We start from the raw sequence: 16,114 nt of genomic DNA, 5'->3' as shown, positions 1-16,114 counted from the left end.
ATAAAGATAACTACACTCTTGGTGAAAACGCTTCTTAGTTTTTGGACTTAAAAATCTAAAGGGATAGAGAAAGGATTTAAGACAAAAAAGTGAATTGATTAAAATATAACAAAACCTGTCAATAGTAGACATCTAAGGACAGCTTATGACAATGCCTTTTTTTTTGCATGTGCTCCTGTTTTCAAAATAGTCACTGCACCTTGTGACAACAGCTGCAGAGGGTGGATTTGAACACTGCTATCAGCAGGGACAGCAGCTGAGAGAAGGGATGGGGTGGAGGGTGGATTCAAACACTGGTAACAGCGGGATCAGTGACCGTGGGGTGGCGGGGCAGGGGAGCGCGCAGAGGGAGATACAAACTCGGGATGCTTGCAGAGATAGTGCTGCAGGGGGTGGAGGGGATTCAACCTCTCCAGTAACCTCCAGCTGTTAGTATGATTGGCAGATTTAGATACACAGTGTGTATCTTAAAAAATTCAAATTGCGCGGTCATGCCATGTCCCATATTTAAAGTTGGAAAGTAAAGTTTGGCTGTAAAGTGCTTTAGTGGTGGCAAAAAGTGCTATATAAATGCAGTATTGTTCTTTGTTTAAAAAAATGTTTGCTGCATGGATTGTTTTCCATAGTTTGGAATTTGCGCATGTCTGTGGCCTCAGAGTGCCACTTATATAATTTACAGTGCAAGTTATTTGGGACTGTTAATAAGTGCTTGTTTGTACAGATATCACTCTAAAGGGAGAGAACTATTTGAATGAAAAAGCAAAGAATGAAAGAAGGGGTGACACAAAGTAGATATTGTCAGAAAGCAGAAACAATATTTAAAAAGCATCTGATGCAAAGGAAAACCTTCCTGCATATATACAAGTGCCATTACTTTTAAAATCAGTTCACTACAGGTTTTGTATATTCGATTTTTGAAACTCTCTAGCTTCCCCTATAAACACACTATAATGCAAAAACATTACAAAAAAAAGGCATTGTTTTTAGACATAGCTCCTGAATCAATTTGGATCAACAGATGGGAAAGCTTACAATGTGACCACTAAATCTATACTTGACTACAGTAAACCTGCTTACAACTGTGAAGTAAAAGAAAAAAAATCTTCAAAAACTTCATGTGTTGCTTTTAAATAATTAACATCAAGATAAAACCCAGCAAGCCGAATGTGAGACTGCTAGCAATTTTGCTTAATCAGTTGCAGCTATCTCACTCTCCCATACCTGTTGCTCCAATAGGAGATGTGGCAGGAGTCACGCTCTGTACACTTAGGGCCATATTTTGAGATATGCCAGGCGTCGCTGCAGATACTCCAGGTGGGTTTTCCCGCTGTGGGGAGGTAAGTGGAGTGGTGGGCTGTGAAGTCAGTCCACCAGCAAGCCGTGCAAGGCGTCTTCTACGAATCTGTATTCAGAAAGGAGAAGTGTTACTACTCAAAGTGACACCGGCCCATCCACCAGCTTTGAAATACTACAGAGCTTGCCAAGTGTTCAGCCTGATTACCAAAACAAGTTAAGCCCACAAGTACAGCACAGATGTCAGAAAAGTTCCAAGCAATCAACTGCCGATTATTTGTTAAAACTGTAGTAATGACATCTTGGATGATAAACTCCCTTCCATGAATTTCACCTTGCATTAAAAGCACCGAGCAAACAATTAACATTCATAATATAATAACTACTACTTCTGGTATATGGTTCCTTTAACACCAAGTCAAAAAAGGAGATATTAGGGCAGATGACCAAAAGCTTGGTCAAAGAATGAGGTTTTAAGGAGAACTCTAAAGGAAGAGAGAGTAGGAACCAGAGGGGTTTTAGAGAAGGTATTCTAGAGTTTAGGGCCTCAGCAGCTGGAAGCATGGCCACCAATGTTGTAGCGATGAAAATTGGAAATGCTGAAGAAGACAGAATTGGATAAGTGCAGAGATCTGAGAGGCTTGTCAGGCTGGAGGAGGTTACAAAGATAGGGAGTAGTGAGACCTTAGCGCAGATTCTCACAGGGGTGAGAATTTCAAATAAAAACAGAAAATACTGAAAAAACTCAGCAGCTCTGACAGCATCTGTGAAGCGAGAAACAGAGTTAATGTTTTGAGTCCATATGACTCTTCTTCAGAGCTAAAGAGTAAAATGCGAGGAAATTTATAATGCTTAAGGCGGGGGCGGGGGGCAGGTGAAGCAAGATAGGTCAGCGGTAGGTGGGGGCTAAGGAGAGATTGACAAAGATAAAGATGTCATGGACACAAGGCAAAGTTAGTGTTAATGGTAGTGGTAAGGGCTAAAGAAGGTGCTGATGGTGGCATTAAGGTAAGAAAGCAGAATGTGTGAATAGCAGAACAAGGGTCAGCAACCTGTGAAAGGATAACATGGAAAAAGCAACAGATGGTCTTTTGGGGGTGGTGGGAGGGGGGCAGTGGCTGGAGAAAAAGGATAAAGGTATGAAAAAGGAGATCAAACAATGAATAAAAATAAAAATAAGATATAAAAATAAATTTTAAAATATTAAAAAGGAGAATTTCAAAATGGAGATATTGCCAGTGCAGAAGCCAATGCAGGTCAGGGATCACAGAGGTGATGGATGAACTGGACTTGGTGCACGTTAGGACATGGGCAGCAGAGTTTTGAATGAGCTCAAGATTATGGAGGGTGAACAGTGAGAGACTGCCAAAGAGAATATTAGGATGGTTGAGTCTATTGATTGTAAAAGGTATGAGGATTTCACCAGCAGATGATCTGAAGCAGACAATCTTACAGAAGTGGAAGTTGATGCTCTTGGTGAAGATACAGGGTTGGAACTCGGCTAAGGGTCCAAATGGGTACCTCAATGGCGAGTGGTTTGGTTGAGCCTCAGGCAATGGTCAGGACGAGGGAAGGAGTTGATGGCTCAGAAAGGGATTTTTTGGCACTGACCAAGGACAATGGCTTCAATCTCAATGTTTAGCAGTTATGGTCAGCTCGAAGTGCAGAATAAAAATGTTCACAAAGCTAATATATAGCATAAAAAACAATTTCAAGGCTTTAATTTAATCTCAGCATGCAAACGATGTTATACACTACTCAAGCTTGCCTCTACTCATTAAGATTTTTGCTGTGTAAAATTACTTTCTTGCATCTAATTTCAAAAATGCAGTATTCCATTTCTTGTTCTACATTGGCCAACTAAACCTAATCTACCATGACCTATCTACTCACAACATGATTGATGCAAATTCACCTCTGTTCCATTTCCTATTGATCACAATAGAAAACAGCACTAAAATGTCTTTTCACAAGCTGCTTTGTAAGATTTGCAGCCCCAAAGTAACATTTTCTAAAATGTTAAGTTATCAATTAAAAATTCAGCCTTTTAAGCTGTGGGATGCCACTGTTTGTGGACAGTGTAATTTCTACATTGTGGACCCTCGTAGCAATGGTTTAGGTGTGTTTAAACATGATCAAAAATATTATGCAACTTCTTCCATTTCAACATTCCCTAAAAATGATGCATAAAGCTGAGGGGCATAACTTAGTGTAAATGGGGTAAATAGGAAAGGAGCTAAAGAAAAGGTTATTGAAGGAAAGAATAGCAAAGAAAGAGAGAAATAAATCAGCAAAGAGAGAGAGAAAGAAATCAGCAAAGAAAGAGAGAAACAAATCGAGGAATATAAATGGATCAGAATTGCAATGATCAAAATGTGAAATGGACAAAGATTTAGAAATAGAACACTGGGAGCTAGAGACTTTAAAATGGAGAAATAGTTTATGAAGAAAGATTTCCATTTATAGGGCACTTATTAGAACCTCCCAAAACACTTTATAGTCAATGAAGTATCCTTGAAGTGTGGCCAAGTGTAATGTAAGAAATAGGAGCGCCATTTTATATATAGCAAGGTCCCACAAATAGTCATGTGATAATGACCAGATATTTTGTTTTGGTGATGTCCTAATGAAAAATAAGAATATTTTTGCTATATTTGTGTATATACACATTCACACACTGTCGCTGGGTCAAAATCCTGGAGCTCCCTCCCTAACAACACTGTGGGTGTACCTTCACCACATGGATGCAGTGGTTCAAGAAGGCAGCTCACCACCATCTTCTCAAGGGCAATTGGGAATCGGCAATAAATGCTGGCCTAGCCAGGAACTCTCATCCCATGAATGAATATAAAAAAAATAGGGAGTACATTTGAGACTGCAAAATAATGGCAAAGAAATCAAGAATAAGATTTGTAGGCAAATTGCGCTTGCAGTAGTAACAATCTAATTACCTAAGGCAGGTTGTCCTATAACAAAGTTAGTGACTAATTGAAAACAGGTTCTTAGAATGCATCCAGGGCTGTTTTCTTATTCAGTATGTTGCATGGTCAGTTTGGAGGATACAGTGCTGAGTTTACTTCTGGGTAATGAAATTCAAGTAAGTGACCTGTAGGTAGGGAAACACACTGAAAATAGATTGAAAATTAGCCAATTCCTGCAGGATAAAAGGGGACCAAGCCAAGAATAAATCATGGGGGCGGGGGGGCCACATACCAGCAGTGAGAAATATTCATATTTGGGCTGGCAAGATGTAGATAATAGTGTGCCTCAGGAAGTCATGTTAGGATTTATTTTGCTTTCCATTTATCATAAATTATTTGGAAACAGGCACAGAAAGATCACAAGAAATAGGTTCAGGAGTACACCACATGGACCATTGAGCCTGCTCCATCATTCAATATGATCTTGGCTGATCTTAGGTTTCCACTCCACTTCCCTGCCCTCTCTCCATATCCCTGGATTCCCTGATACACCAAAAATCTGTCTATCCCAGCCTTAAATATATTGAATGATGGGTGGGGAAATGCTTTGAGTGAATCAATTTCTCCTCATCTCAGTTCTAAAAGATCAGCCCCTTATCCTGAGTGTTTCAAATTCCATGACCAGCGGAAACGATCTCTCAGTGTCCACCCTATCAAACCCCTTCAGAATCTTGTATGTTTCAATGAGATTGCCTCTCATTCTTCTAAACTCCAGAGAATAAAAGCCCAATTTACTCAGCCTCTCATCATAGGACAACCCCCTCATCTCAGGGACCAAGAATATCAAAGCTTGATCTTGATACCAAAGTGCAGGCATTGCAAACAGTGAGCATGCAAAGAGGAGGATATAACCAGAGAAGTAGCACAGACACAAGTTAAAATTGCACAAATTATTGGTTAGTCCACAAATGGAATAGTCCATGTGGTTCTGAACCCATCATTATGCAAGAGGTAATAAAACCATAAGGAGGTAGCATCAGTACAGACACAATGGGCTGAAAAGTCTTCTACAATTTCAATCATGCAAGATGAGCACTGCATATAAAAATAAAATGCACATCACATAAAACAGGGTTAAGAATATCTTTACCACAACATCTTTCAGTATAACTGAAGTCATGAGATTCAGAACTAAACAATAACAGTGAAATTTCAGCAAACACGTCAGTGCTGTATCCTAAATACTCATTGTTCCCTACTGAAAAATAACTGGGCTGGTAGCAAGGTACACAGATGTTAAAAACAGCATTTGCTCCATTTCCCAATAGTTTTAACATCTGGTTATGCCAGTCACCAAAGCGATGTGCTCAATATTTCAAACATTAATATTTTAGATGTTTCTTCTTTAGTTTAATCCTAGTTCAGGAATACTGCTCTTCCATTGCGGAGATGGGGCCAATTCAAATCCTGGTCTCAATTCCTCTCAGTGAGATGTTTCACTTTCTTTGTGACATGGCAGTGGTGATCCTGGTGAAGCAGCCTCAGAAGTACAGCAGTTATGAAAAGCATGATGATTGAATTCCCTCACACAGTCAAAAGCATTAGAACTTTTTCATGAACAATCAAATTTGAAGCATTGGTTCTGGAATATATTCCCTTTAAGGAACCCTACTTGCCTGGAACTCTGAAGAATGGGGGTGAGCTCTCCTGCTCTCGTACCACAAAGAGTTCAAAGAGAAAAATATTTTTGACATTTATCTTTGCCTCTTCCGGGCAATTGGCTCCTCCCCCATGCTTCTGCTGGCAGGAAGCAAACAGTGTGGGATTCCCCCAGCTTGCTATTAAACACCACATTGGACAACATCAGCCTATAACTTTTGCACTTTAAGCAGGCCCCATCCTGGGCGGGGGGGGAGGTTTGCTGAGGGTTAAAATAAAAGGCCAACATATTTTGATCTACAAGGAATGTTCAAAAAAATCTGTGTCAATTTCATCGTAGAGGATTTCCTTGCACAGTATAATTAACTCATTTGCTCAGTGTCTAATATTTGTGATCATAAAACCAGCCTGTTAAAGATGCACAAGTCACAATTATAGTATAAGACTGAAATTCAAAATATATTGGGGAAAGAACAATGACTGCTTCACATAATTCAACAGCAGAGGGGCAAGGCAAAAGCCAGCAAGTTACTTTATAAAAAGGAATCAACTATTTTTAGACATCAGTATTCAAGATTCAGTTTATTATAAATTTAGTATCCACTCAAAGTGAGAGATTATCAAAGCTGTTGCTGGGTCTAACAATTAGTTCTCAAGCTTTCAGTAGCAAATACCCAGTAATCTGTAATCACTACATCAAAGCTTAAAGGCAACGCCATGCCCTATAACATTCAAACAGGCTACACTGGCAGATACCGAGTAGTACAATACATTTTTGACATTTGCAATAAATAACACGCCTGCACACGACAAAGAAGTAAACCCGACTTAAAACTGACAAAATTGGTAGGGTCCAAATCTGAAAATCACTGCTGGAAGACTGCCAATGCAATTAACAGATGCCACTGTCTTGTTAAACCCCAGTACATTTCTTCAAAAGATTCATCCGAAATTTCTATTCCCTTTTTATCCTACTGCAACAAAAACAAAAAATTGTATTCATGCAGTGTTGTGTTATTTTAAAACGTGTACACAAGCTTCACCACGGGAGGTCAACTAGTGCTCAAGGCATAGCTAAAATTCTGAGGATCTGAACTATAAACGTTCAGTGTGGCTAAGTCCCAATCCTCTTCAGCTGTACTGTATCACTTTTCTTTAGCATTCATCTCTAAACAGCTCCTTGCATTAAAATCTCTTTTTTTTTAGACACAAGTGATTAATATTTATAGATATCAGCAACAATTCCGGGCATCACACTTTAGGAAGGATGCAAGGCATTAGAAAGGGTGTAGAAAAGATTTATAAGAATGGTTCCAGGGATGAGGGACATCAGTTAGGTGGTTAGGTTGGAGAAGCTGAGGTTGTTCTGCTTATAGAAGGTTCAGAGGAGATTGAAAGAAGCATTCAAAAAATCAAAGGTTCTGGACTGAATAGATAGAAACTGTTCCCGTTGGCAGAAGGGTCAAGGACCAGAAGGCAGATTTGCAGTGATTGACAAAAGAACCAAAAACAACATGAGGAAAACCATTTTTAGACAGTGAGTGGTTACGATCTCGAAAGCACTGCCTGAAAGGGTGGTGGAGGTAGATTCAATCGTGGCTTTCAAAAGGGAATTGAATAAGCACCCGGAGGGAAAAATTTGCAAGGCTTCGTAAAAAGGGTAGAAAAGTGTGACTACTAAATTGCTCTTTGGAAGTCAACATGGACCCAATGGGTCAAATGGTTACAACACAGAAAGATGCCACTCTATAATTCCAATAGAGAGAAACTTAGTAGAGTTAAGTTTCATAACATTACATATTTAAAGTTACTTTTCTGTGAAAAAAATGCATTTGTAGAGTTTTGTTTAAAATGAAATTGCTTGATTGATTGCTGCCATTACTTTGATGGATGCAATTCAGATGTTCTGGAAGAGAAATTAAAGGCTAAATACATCACTTCAGTTTGCACAAGATTTTTTTTTCTCTAACGTTCTGTTTTTGAGGGAAGGATTCGCAGTGAATTTTTAAAAATATACAAATATTTTCCAATACAAATATTCACTTAAGGCAAAATAAGGTTAACCTGAAATTAAATTTCCCATTTACATAAGAGATTATTGCCCTTGCCCCTATAAATAACAATGCACAAAACTACATGAAAGGATGGTTATACATGCAACTATTCAAACATCACATGTTTGATTTTTCACAAGCACAAACAAAATAGGATTTGTTTCAGGTTCAGTTTTGTAATTGTCTTCCTTTCACTACATCCCCACTACACAATACCCTTTTCCATTAGAACCACAACCATCATTAACCTTAGTTATTCTGCTAACAGACAAGCTTGTGTGGTGTGACAGCAGATCCTTCTGATATTCTTCCCCCTCCCCCAATCCTCCAGCCATGGCTGAAAAACCACAGCAGCTAGATGGTTAACTCTCCACCTAACAAGATAAACAGCAAATTCGTTACTGCAACCAGATGAAGATGGAATGGCACTGAGATCTTGTCACAGAACACCAATGTTAAGACAGCCAGGAGAGAAAGTTAGAGAAAAACTGACTAATATTGCTTAACTACACCCACACACCTATAACCTTTCTCCTGTGATGAGGAACAATTCCATAGGTGGTCATCTTTTCACATTTCACCTGGTGAATCTTGACCAAGAGTATTGGTGTATGACTCAACTGCAGAGGCTGTAGCAACCAAACCTAATTCTAGTCTCACCCAAAGGCCACATACATGCACCTCCATCAGGGCTCAATAGATAGCTATCAGCTATTGGAAGCCCGGATGATTCTGTCTTCCTAACTGGATAAAGTACACGCCCAACCGCCAGTCAGTTCAGATCAGCTAACTCAACATAAGCCAGAAATCTAACCTGTGGTCTTGCTGGTCTAGCCACTAGATGAAAGCAGAGCCTTTAGGGGAAGGCAACTACTTTCTTATATCCCTTATACACAGAAGTTTAAATGCAAATTTAAAATCACTTGCTCAGAGTTACTAGAGGATACCTTAAACTGCGAGAAGCCTTTACACTCTCAGCAATAGCCACAGTAAATTTTGCGTAACTTCTGCCCTCATCACAGTTGCCTCAAACTGCAACCATTATGTCATCCAATAATAAAATCTCTGGGAAAAGCCACAGTCTGAACATCAGCTCAGAATGAATTTGAGCCTGCTGTGGTTTTTGGAAAGAGGCGGAGGAGGGAGGGAGGGAAAATGGATGTAAGAACCTAAGATCAAATTGGTTAAACACGTCCTGATCATTAATGTAAAGTGCAGTGTTGTAAGGCACTGCACCAGTTCATTCACACAACATTTCCTCTCTTTGTCCCGAAGGTGCCGTCCCATAAGTGTCAGCTGAAGTCCTCCAGTAGGTTGCCCAAGTCTCCTTAGCATGTGGAAGCCCAGGGAAAAAAATGCTGCAGACTGCATACCTAAAACAGGCATCACATGAATATTCAGTCCTATCATTGCCCAATATCCACATAAACACTTTCCAGTTGATGCTTCAAATGATCAGCAATGGGAACCATGCCCAATCACATCTCCCTAGCCCAGCAGCAATGATCTAACTGCAAAGTCCCATTGCTACACTGTACAAGGTCAACTTATGCAACACAGCCCACAAATTCAATTTGGTACCTTCTGGGTTTATATGGCTCACAGCTGCTTGGTGGTTCATTTATCTATTAAAAGCTATTAGAGGAACCCCTTACAACATACTTTTTAACTATATTTTTACGATATTTAATGCAAGATTTTCCATATCTCAGTTCTTTTGACATAATAGCCTTTTTATTGGTCAATGTATGGATTTGTTTCATATTTTTTAAACTTTAAATAAAAAACTTTAAGAAAGATGCATACTTTACATTTTTATAAAACAAAAGCAGCGCTCCAAAAGCTCAGTTGATACACATAATATCCAGTGTGGGACGGAGCTACAAAGTCCTTCTACACTGAGCTAGTGGACATTAGAATGGCAGCAGGGCCACTGTAATTGGTCTCAGTGAGAGCTTAAACAGCCGGGGTTTCTGCTACCGATTGCCATCCAGTGCCCACTGTTCCCCAGCCACTCGGAGGGAAAGTACGCACATGTAAACATCAAGTGACAGCAGGACTGGGTCCACCAGTCATGACCTTTGTAGGTAAATCCCCTACAAAAACTCTCCATCTAGGACATACACAAAGGATGGACATCTGGGCACAGAACTGAAAAGCGATCAGCACCAGTAAAACTATATCTACAAACACCTTCAAGGAGGGTATTTGAGGCTTTTTACTAAGTTAAAAGCACGATATAAATGTAAAGTTATTGTCTAGCCCCGCCGATTAAACCAGTAAGAAGCTAAGGCATCCATGAGTAAAATCACACTATTCAAAGTAAAAGTAAAAAAGAAAACTCCATGCCGGTCCAGAATTGAGTAATTAAAAAACTGAAGCTATGAAAAACATCCAAGCTATTTCACGCGCATAAAGTTTATCCGTTTATCAGTGGTAACCAGAAAACAGAGTAACTATTCCTTGAACATACGCCAAAGCCAATTTGCTGACTTTTTTCCCCTCCGCATTTCTTGTTAGATTTCATTCACACTGTATTTGAGTCTTTCCAATCTAATGGATAAAGAGGGTATAATTTCACAGTTTACAGATGACAAAGTTTAGAAATATAAAACAGTGAGGACATCACCAGGCTTCTGGAAGACACAGACCGGTGAAATGAACAGGCACAGTAGATAAAATTTAATGCAGGTAGTGCGAAGTGAAGCACTTTTGGCAGGAAAAATGAGATGCTGTATAAACTAAATGCGATTTTAAAGGGAATGCAGGGACAAAGATGCCTAGGGGTTCACATACACAAATCTTTGAAGGCAGGAGGACAAATAGTAACACTGTCAAAAAAAGCATATGGGAGCCTTGCCTTTATAAATAGGGACAGGGTACAAAAGCAAGGAAGTGATGGTAAACCTTTACAAATCACTATACAGACCTCAGCTAGAGTATGAACCCAATTCTTAACACCACACGATGTCAAACCCTTGATGCAGTGCAGAGATTTATCAGAATAATAATAGGGATGAGGGAATTCAGTTACATGGAGTGAAAGGAAAAGCTGGAATTGTTCTTAGGGCAAAGAAGGCTAAGGAGGGATTTAATAGATTTTTCAAAATTATATGGGATTTTGTCAGACAAACCATTTCCACTAGCAAGGTGGTCAGGGAACAGTGGACAAAGATTGAAGGTAATTTGCTAAAAAATCCAGGGGGATCTAAAATGCGCTACCTGAAATGCTGGTGGAAGTGGATTCATAGTAACTTTCAAAAGGGAAGTGGAATTAAACTTAAAAAGGAAACAATTGCAGGGTTGCAGAGAAAAAAAGAGTGAGACTAATTGGATAGCTCTTACAAAGAACCAACCCAGGCATACCAGCTTCTTTCTGTACTATGTGATTCACCTTCATGCTCGAATCCCTTCATTGCCTCACTCCTCACCATCACTGCAACTTTCTCCAACTCTATAGAACAATGACTTCTTATGCATCTTTCCCTCCCTTCACTCCAACATTGGCAGCCGTGCCAATGGTCTACAATTCCATCCCTGAACTCTCTCAGCTTCCCCATCTCCCCCTTTAAGACTCTCCTTAAAATGCAACTCTTTGGCCAATCATTCAATCATCACACCAAATATTTCTTTCTTAGGCAGTGTCAAATTTTCATGTCACCATGCCCCATTAAGTGCCTTGGGACGTTTTTCCTATGTTTAAGGCATTAGATAAATGCATGTTAATGTACAATTTTTTAAAAACTCATTCACAGGGTGTGGGGGTCGCTGGCTAGGCCAGCATTTATTGCCCTTTTCTACATTTCAGCACATTACCGTACTACTTTGTTCCCTTATTTTTTCCTCAATTCTCTTGTGCACATTAGCATAGAGATTCCAGTCAAGTGAAACATTTTATAAACTGGGAAAAAGACAAGGTTACAGAAAGTACAAGTTAGGTTCTCCTGACTGTGTGTGGAGGTCTTGTGGTGCAGTGGGTAGTGTCCCTACTTCTGGGCCAGAAGCTCTGGCTTCAAATTCCACTTCAGGACTTGATAGCCATGGACAAGTTGGTTATCAGCCCGTAAATCCTTCCAATACAGCTGATCGCTGACAGTAAGAGTGGGAGAGTTTCCTGATCAGCCATACTGCAGAACACAATGGCAATTCACTGCAGTACTTTGCCAAGCATAATCATGGACTAATCCAACGGAAATCCATGATCACCAACGCCCTCTTAGGGCATGGTACCTGCAGGAGGAGGAGCCGTGCGCATATATTTCTTGCATATCTGCAATTTTACTAATTGCGAATGGTAGGTTTAGGTTGATAACTTACACCATTCATATATGTTGCTGACTAAAATGCTCCAAAGATCAATTCTATGTAATTAACCATGTTGCATCTAAGGTAAAGTAACTTAACCGATTGGTTCATATTTAATCAATTGAGTAGTTGGATGAAATGAGAACTAATCAAAGACAATTCAATCAGTAACTGCCAATACAGCATCAGCATGCAGTAAAAATTTGAACAAGTTACTTTCCCAATGAACGAGAGTTTCGAAGGAAGTTGCACTTTTCAATCTTTTCCTATGGGACTACAATCAACTGCAGTACACCGTGACCCAAGCAGAAAACTTACAAATAACTGAAGTACGATAAGCCACAAAAAAAACTCTTTTTTTTCCCTTTTACACAGGTTAAGTCATCAGCATTTCTGAAGTGATGGTGCTACTTGAGGCAAGAGTCACAGCCAAATTAGTTCAGCCAACCAGGCTGTGAGAAAGTTCATTTGTTGCTCAATGAAGACTGAATAGCAGGAAAGGCTTCCTTGATCAACAATAGCCAAAACTATATATAAATCCATTCTGGGCAGCAAATCTGGGATGGGATGGGATGAATAACTCAAATAGGAGGAGAAAATAAATACCTGAATCTTAAAATAAATTCAGCAAATACACTAAAATGCAAAGCAAGTAAATAATTTATACTGTAAATAACTGGAAGCAAGAGGTTGAGAAATACAAGGTTACTCATACCCCAAAAGTTTAAGATGGCAAGTAAATAGAATCGCCATTAAATCTGTGTGACCTGTGTCAATAAGTTATGGAATAATTTCACCTAGAGTGAGAGTTATGATATTTTTCTTCAGTGAATTTGATGCATTATAGTGATGAGTAAAGCTGAACAGGACTGCGATAAAACTCAAAAGTATGCAATAGCAGGTCAAAGAGCTTTCAATCCAAGTAATTTTACAGGTGGTTTTAGGAACAGGATACTGAATGGGACAATAGGATTGCTGGTAAGTGATATAAACAGGAGAGGTAAATTACTTAAGTTTAATCTAGTTTCCTTAGTGAGAACATCATATCTTTGAAATCAGTGTCTTTAACAGAAGGCGATGATAAACATGCGTGAATCAGACAGTAGCATTCACAGCCCGTGGTATAAATAGAGAAGAGAATCAGATAGAAAGCTTAAGAGGGAAACTACCACAGCATCCTGCACAGGTACAGAACACTGTAATAATTCAAAAATGAGTTGCTCAAGATCACGCAAGACTTTTGTCACCAATGATAACACTATACTAGTTCTACTGCAATATCTACTGCTTGAACTGATATCCTTCTCAGCCTGTTGTCTTGTACTTAGAGATTTCAAAACTTCTTGTGAAGGTTTACTACAGATTAGAAACAAATACTGAGATGGATGCAATTTATCTACTTCAAAAAAGAATGTTAGTAATTATTTTTTGCTTAAAGAACCTAAAACAAAAAAAAATTCGAAGCAGTTAAAACAGCATAAATAATCAAACACAAGGGCATAAACTACTCCTATTTGTGGTCAAGTACGGCAATTGTTACATGCTGTTACAGTCACAAATTAACACTTTCTGCATAAAACAAAAATAAAAATCCAAGCTTTCAATGTACCAATCTATTTGCAAAACAAAACCAATTTAATATTTGCTAATGATGATTTTCTGAAAGTAACTATATACTGAAATTAGAATAATCAACAAGAAAATTAACAATGTTCTGTTCACTTGATACAATTATTTTAACTGAGAACATTAGGACTCACTTATCAAAATCAGATGATCATTTATATACATTTTCACATATAACCAACTCCTAATTGATAAAGATCTGTTTTGGGCTCGGTTCTCCTCCTCCCCCAACCGACTCCCTTAAAGAAACCTGGAGGCCTACAACTTCAGGCTAAAAGCCAAAAAGTGTAATTAGTTAAAAAAAAACAACTACAAAAATGAACACATTAGTTCGCGGAGTGCACAAGACGCTGGCTTCAGGAAGTGTTGCTTAGAATTGGAATTTTTTTTTTGGGGGGGGGGGCGGGGAAGGAGGAGGATACATGCAGAGAAACAGAAATCAGTTATTCACGTTCCAAAAAAAAACGTATTTTATCCACGTTTCGAGAGCACTCACTTTTGCAGTTCCCCCTTGTTTATAGGGGCTGGCTGTGGTACAAAATGCTGGGGGGGGGGCAAAAAAGAGGAGGAGGAGGAGGGGGAGGGGGAGGGGGGAAGTGAGGAAGGAGGGGGAGGGGGAGTAGGAGGGGGGAGGGTAAAGAAAAATACCTCCACGAACCTTTAAATCATAAAATAGGCAGGAACGGCCTACAGATGTCGACTAATTCAATGATACCTTGGTGGCTTTCGACCACAAAAGGACATGCAATAAGTTCAGTCCTTTCAATGCTTTAAATCAAACACAGAGTGAGTATACGCTGGGTTTTTTTTTTATAATAAAAAAATAAATAATCAACACGTTAAACAGATGGGAAACAGGACATTTGCCGAAAAGACAAGGTCTCTCTCCCTCTCTCCTCACCTCATCAGCACTAAGTTCTTCCATTCTTTCAGTATATTTTTTCCTCCTCTCTTTTTTTTAAAAAAAAAATCTTACTCCTTCAGCAAAAGTGCATAGTTTGGTCTCAAACTCTTCCAACGGACATAAATAAACGGTTGCTGCTAACCCCGGGAGTGGGGAAGGTGCCCTCCTTACTCCAGCCCTACTCCCTTTTCCCCCCCTCTTGTTTTTTTTAAAAAAAAAAGCCCTGCCTTTGACACAAAGTCTCTTATTCATCAAAACAACACCGGCGCCATTTTGGATCGATCAGGTGACGCGGCGCAGACTCGCCAGCAACAGCCAATGGCCGGCCGCGCGCCCCCGGCACGCCGACCAATCAAGGGGGAAGGGGGGGGGGGGGGGGGGGGGGGGCGGGGGGAGGGGGAAGAGAGAGAGAGAGAGAGAGAGAGAGAGGAGGGAGGTTGGGGAAGAGGGGGTGTGGCGGGGCCCCGGGCCGTTCGCCAATCAGGGACGCCGCCGAGGCCGCGCTCTGATTGGTCGAGAAGTGTGCTAAAACGGGGAGCCGGGGCAAGGAGTTCGCTGGAGTCGTCCGGGCGGGCGGGTTCGAATGATCGATTCGTGTCGTGGCGGGAAGGGCGCTCCGATAGTTAGGGGTTGAGGAGGCGATTTCAGGAACTTTCAGCCTGTTCTGCCGTTCAGTTGCAATCAGCGCTGGTAGTAGGCAGAGCACCCCCCCTACCCTTACACCCCCCCCTCCCCTACCCCCAACCCTTACACCCCCCCCCCTACCCCCAACCCTTACACCCCCCCCACCCCCAACCCTTACACCCCCCCCCTACCCCCAACCCTTACACCCCCCCCTACCCCCAACCCTTACACTTACACCCCCTACCCCCAACCATTACACTTACACCCCCTACCCCCAACCATTACACTTACACCCCCTACCCCCAACCATTACACTTACACCCCCTACCCCCAACCATTACACCCCCCAGCCCTTACACCCCCTACCCCCAACCCTTACACCCCCCAGCCCTTACACCCCCTACCCCCAGCCCTTACACCCCCTACCCCCAGCCCTTACACCACCCCCAACCCTTACACCACCTCCCCCAGCCCTTACATCCCCCAACCCACCAACCCTCACCCCCACCCCCTCACTGCCCCCAAACACCCCCACCCTGCCCCATCACCCTCATCCCTCAACTGTACCCCCCCCCCCACCCCTTGCTCCCTATAAATGATGGAGCGCATCTTCACCCCTTCAAAATTGCTCTCGTTTCTAAAGCAATGCCCTTCAGACGTGCAGCAATGGCTCAGTGAGTCAGAAGGGTACAGGTTCAAGGCCACCAACCCTCCCACCCACCCAGTGA

The 16,114-nt window shown here is 40.9% G+C and overlaps 1 protein-coding gene across 2 annotated transcripts in view; it reads right to left on the bottom strand.

Moving 5' to 3' along the window:
• Positions 1-15,029, bottom strand: part of ube4b (ubiquitination factor E4B, UFD2 homolog (S. cerevisiae)) — a 76,001-nt gene extending 60,972 nt beyond the window's left edge. For both annotated transcript variants that reach the window (XM_041206348.1, XM_041206349.1), the window contains exons 1-2: positions 14,760-15,029; positions 1,222-1,402 (exon numbers count right to left, since the gene is read on the bottom strand). In XM_041206348.1, coding sequence (XP_041062282.1) covers positions 1,222-1,402; positions 14,760-14,783 — 205 coding nt within the window. In that variant the 5' untranslated portion in view covers positions 14,784-15,029. The remainder of the gene's footprint in view (positions 1-1,221; positions 1,403-14,759) is intronic.
• Positions 15,030-16,114: the final 1,085 nt, after the last annotated feature.

The sequence above is a fragment of the Carcharodon carcharias genome, chromosome 15, assembly GCF_017639515.1.
Source record: "Carcharodon carcharias isolate sCarCar2 chromosome 15, sCarCar2.pri, whole genome shotgun sequence".
Lineage (NCBI taxonomy): Eukaryota > Metazoa > Chordata > Chondrichthyes > Lamniformes > Lamnidae > Carcharodon > Carcharodon carcharias.
This window is presented reverse-complemented; position numbering and strand designations above follow the sequence as displayed.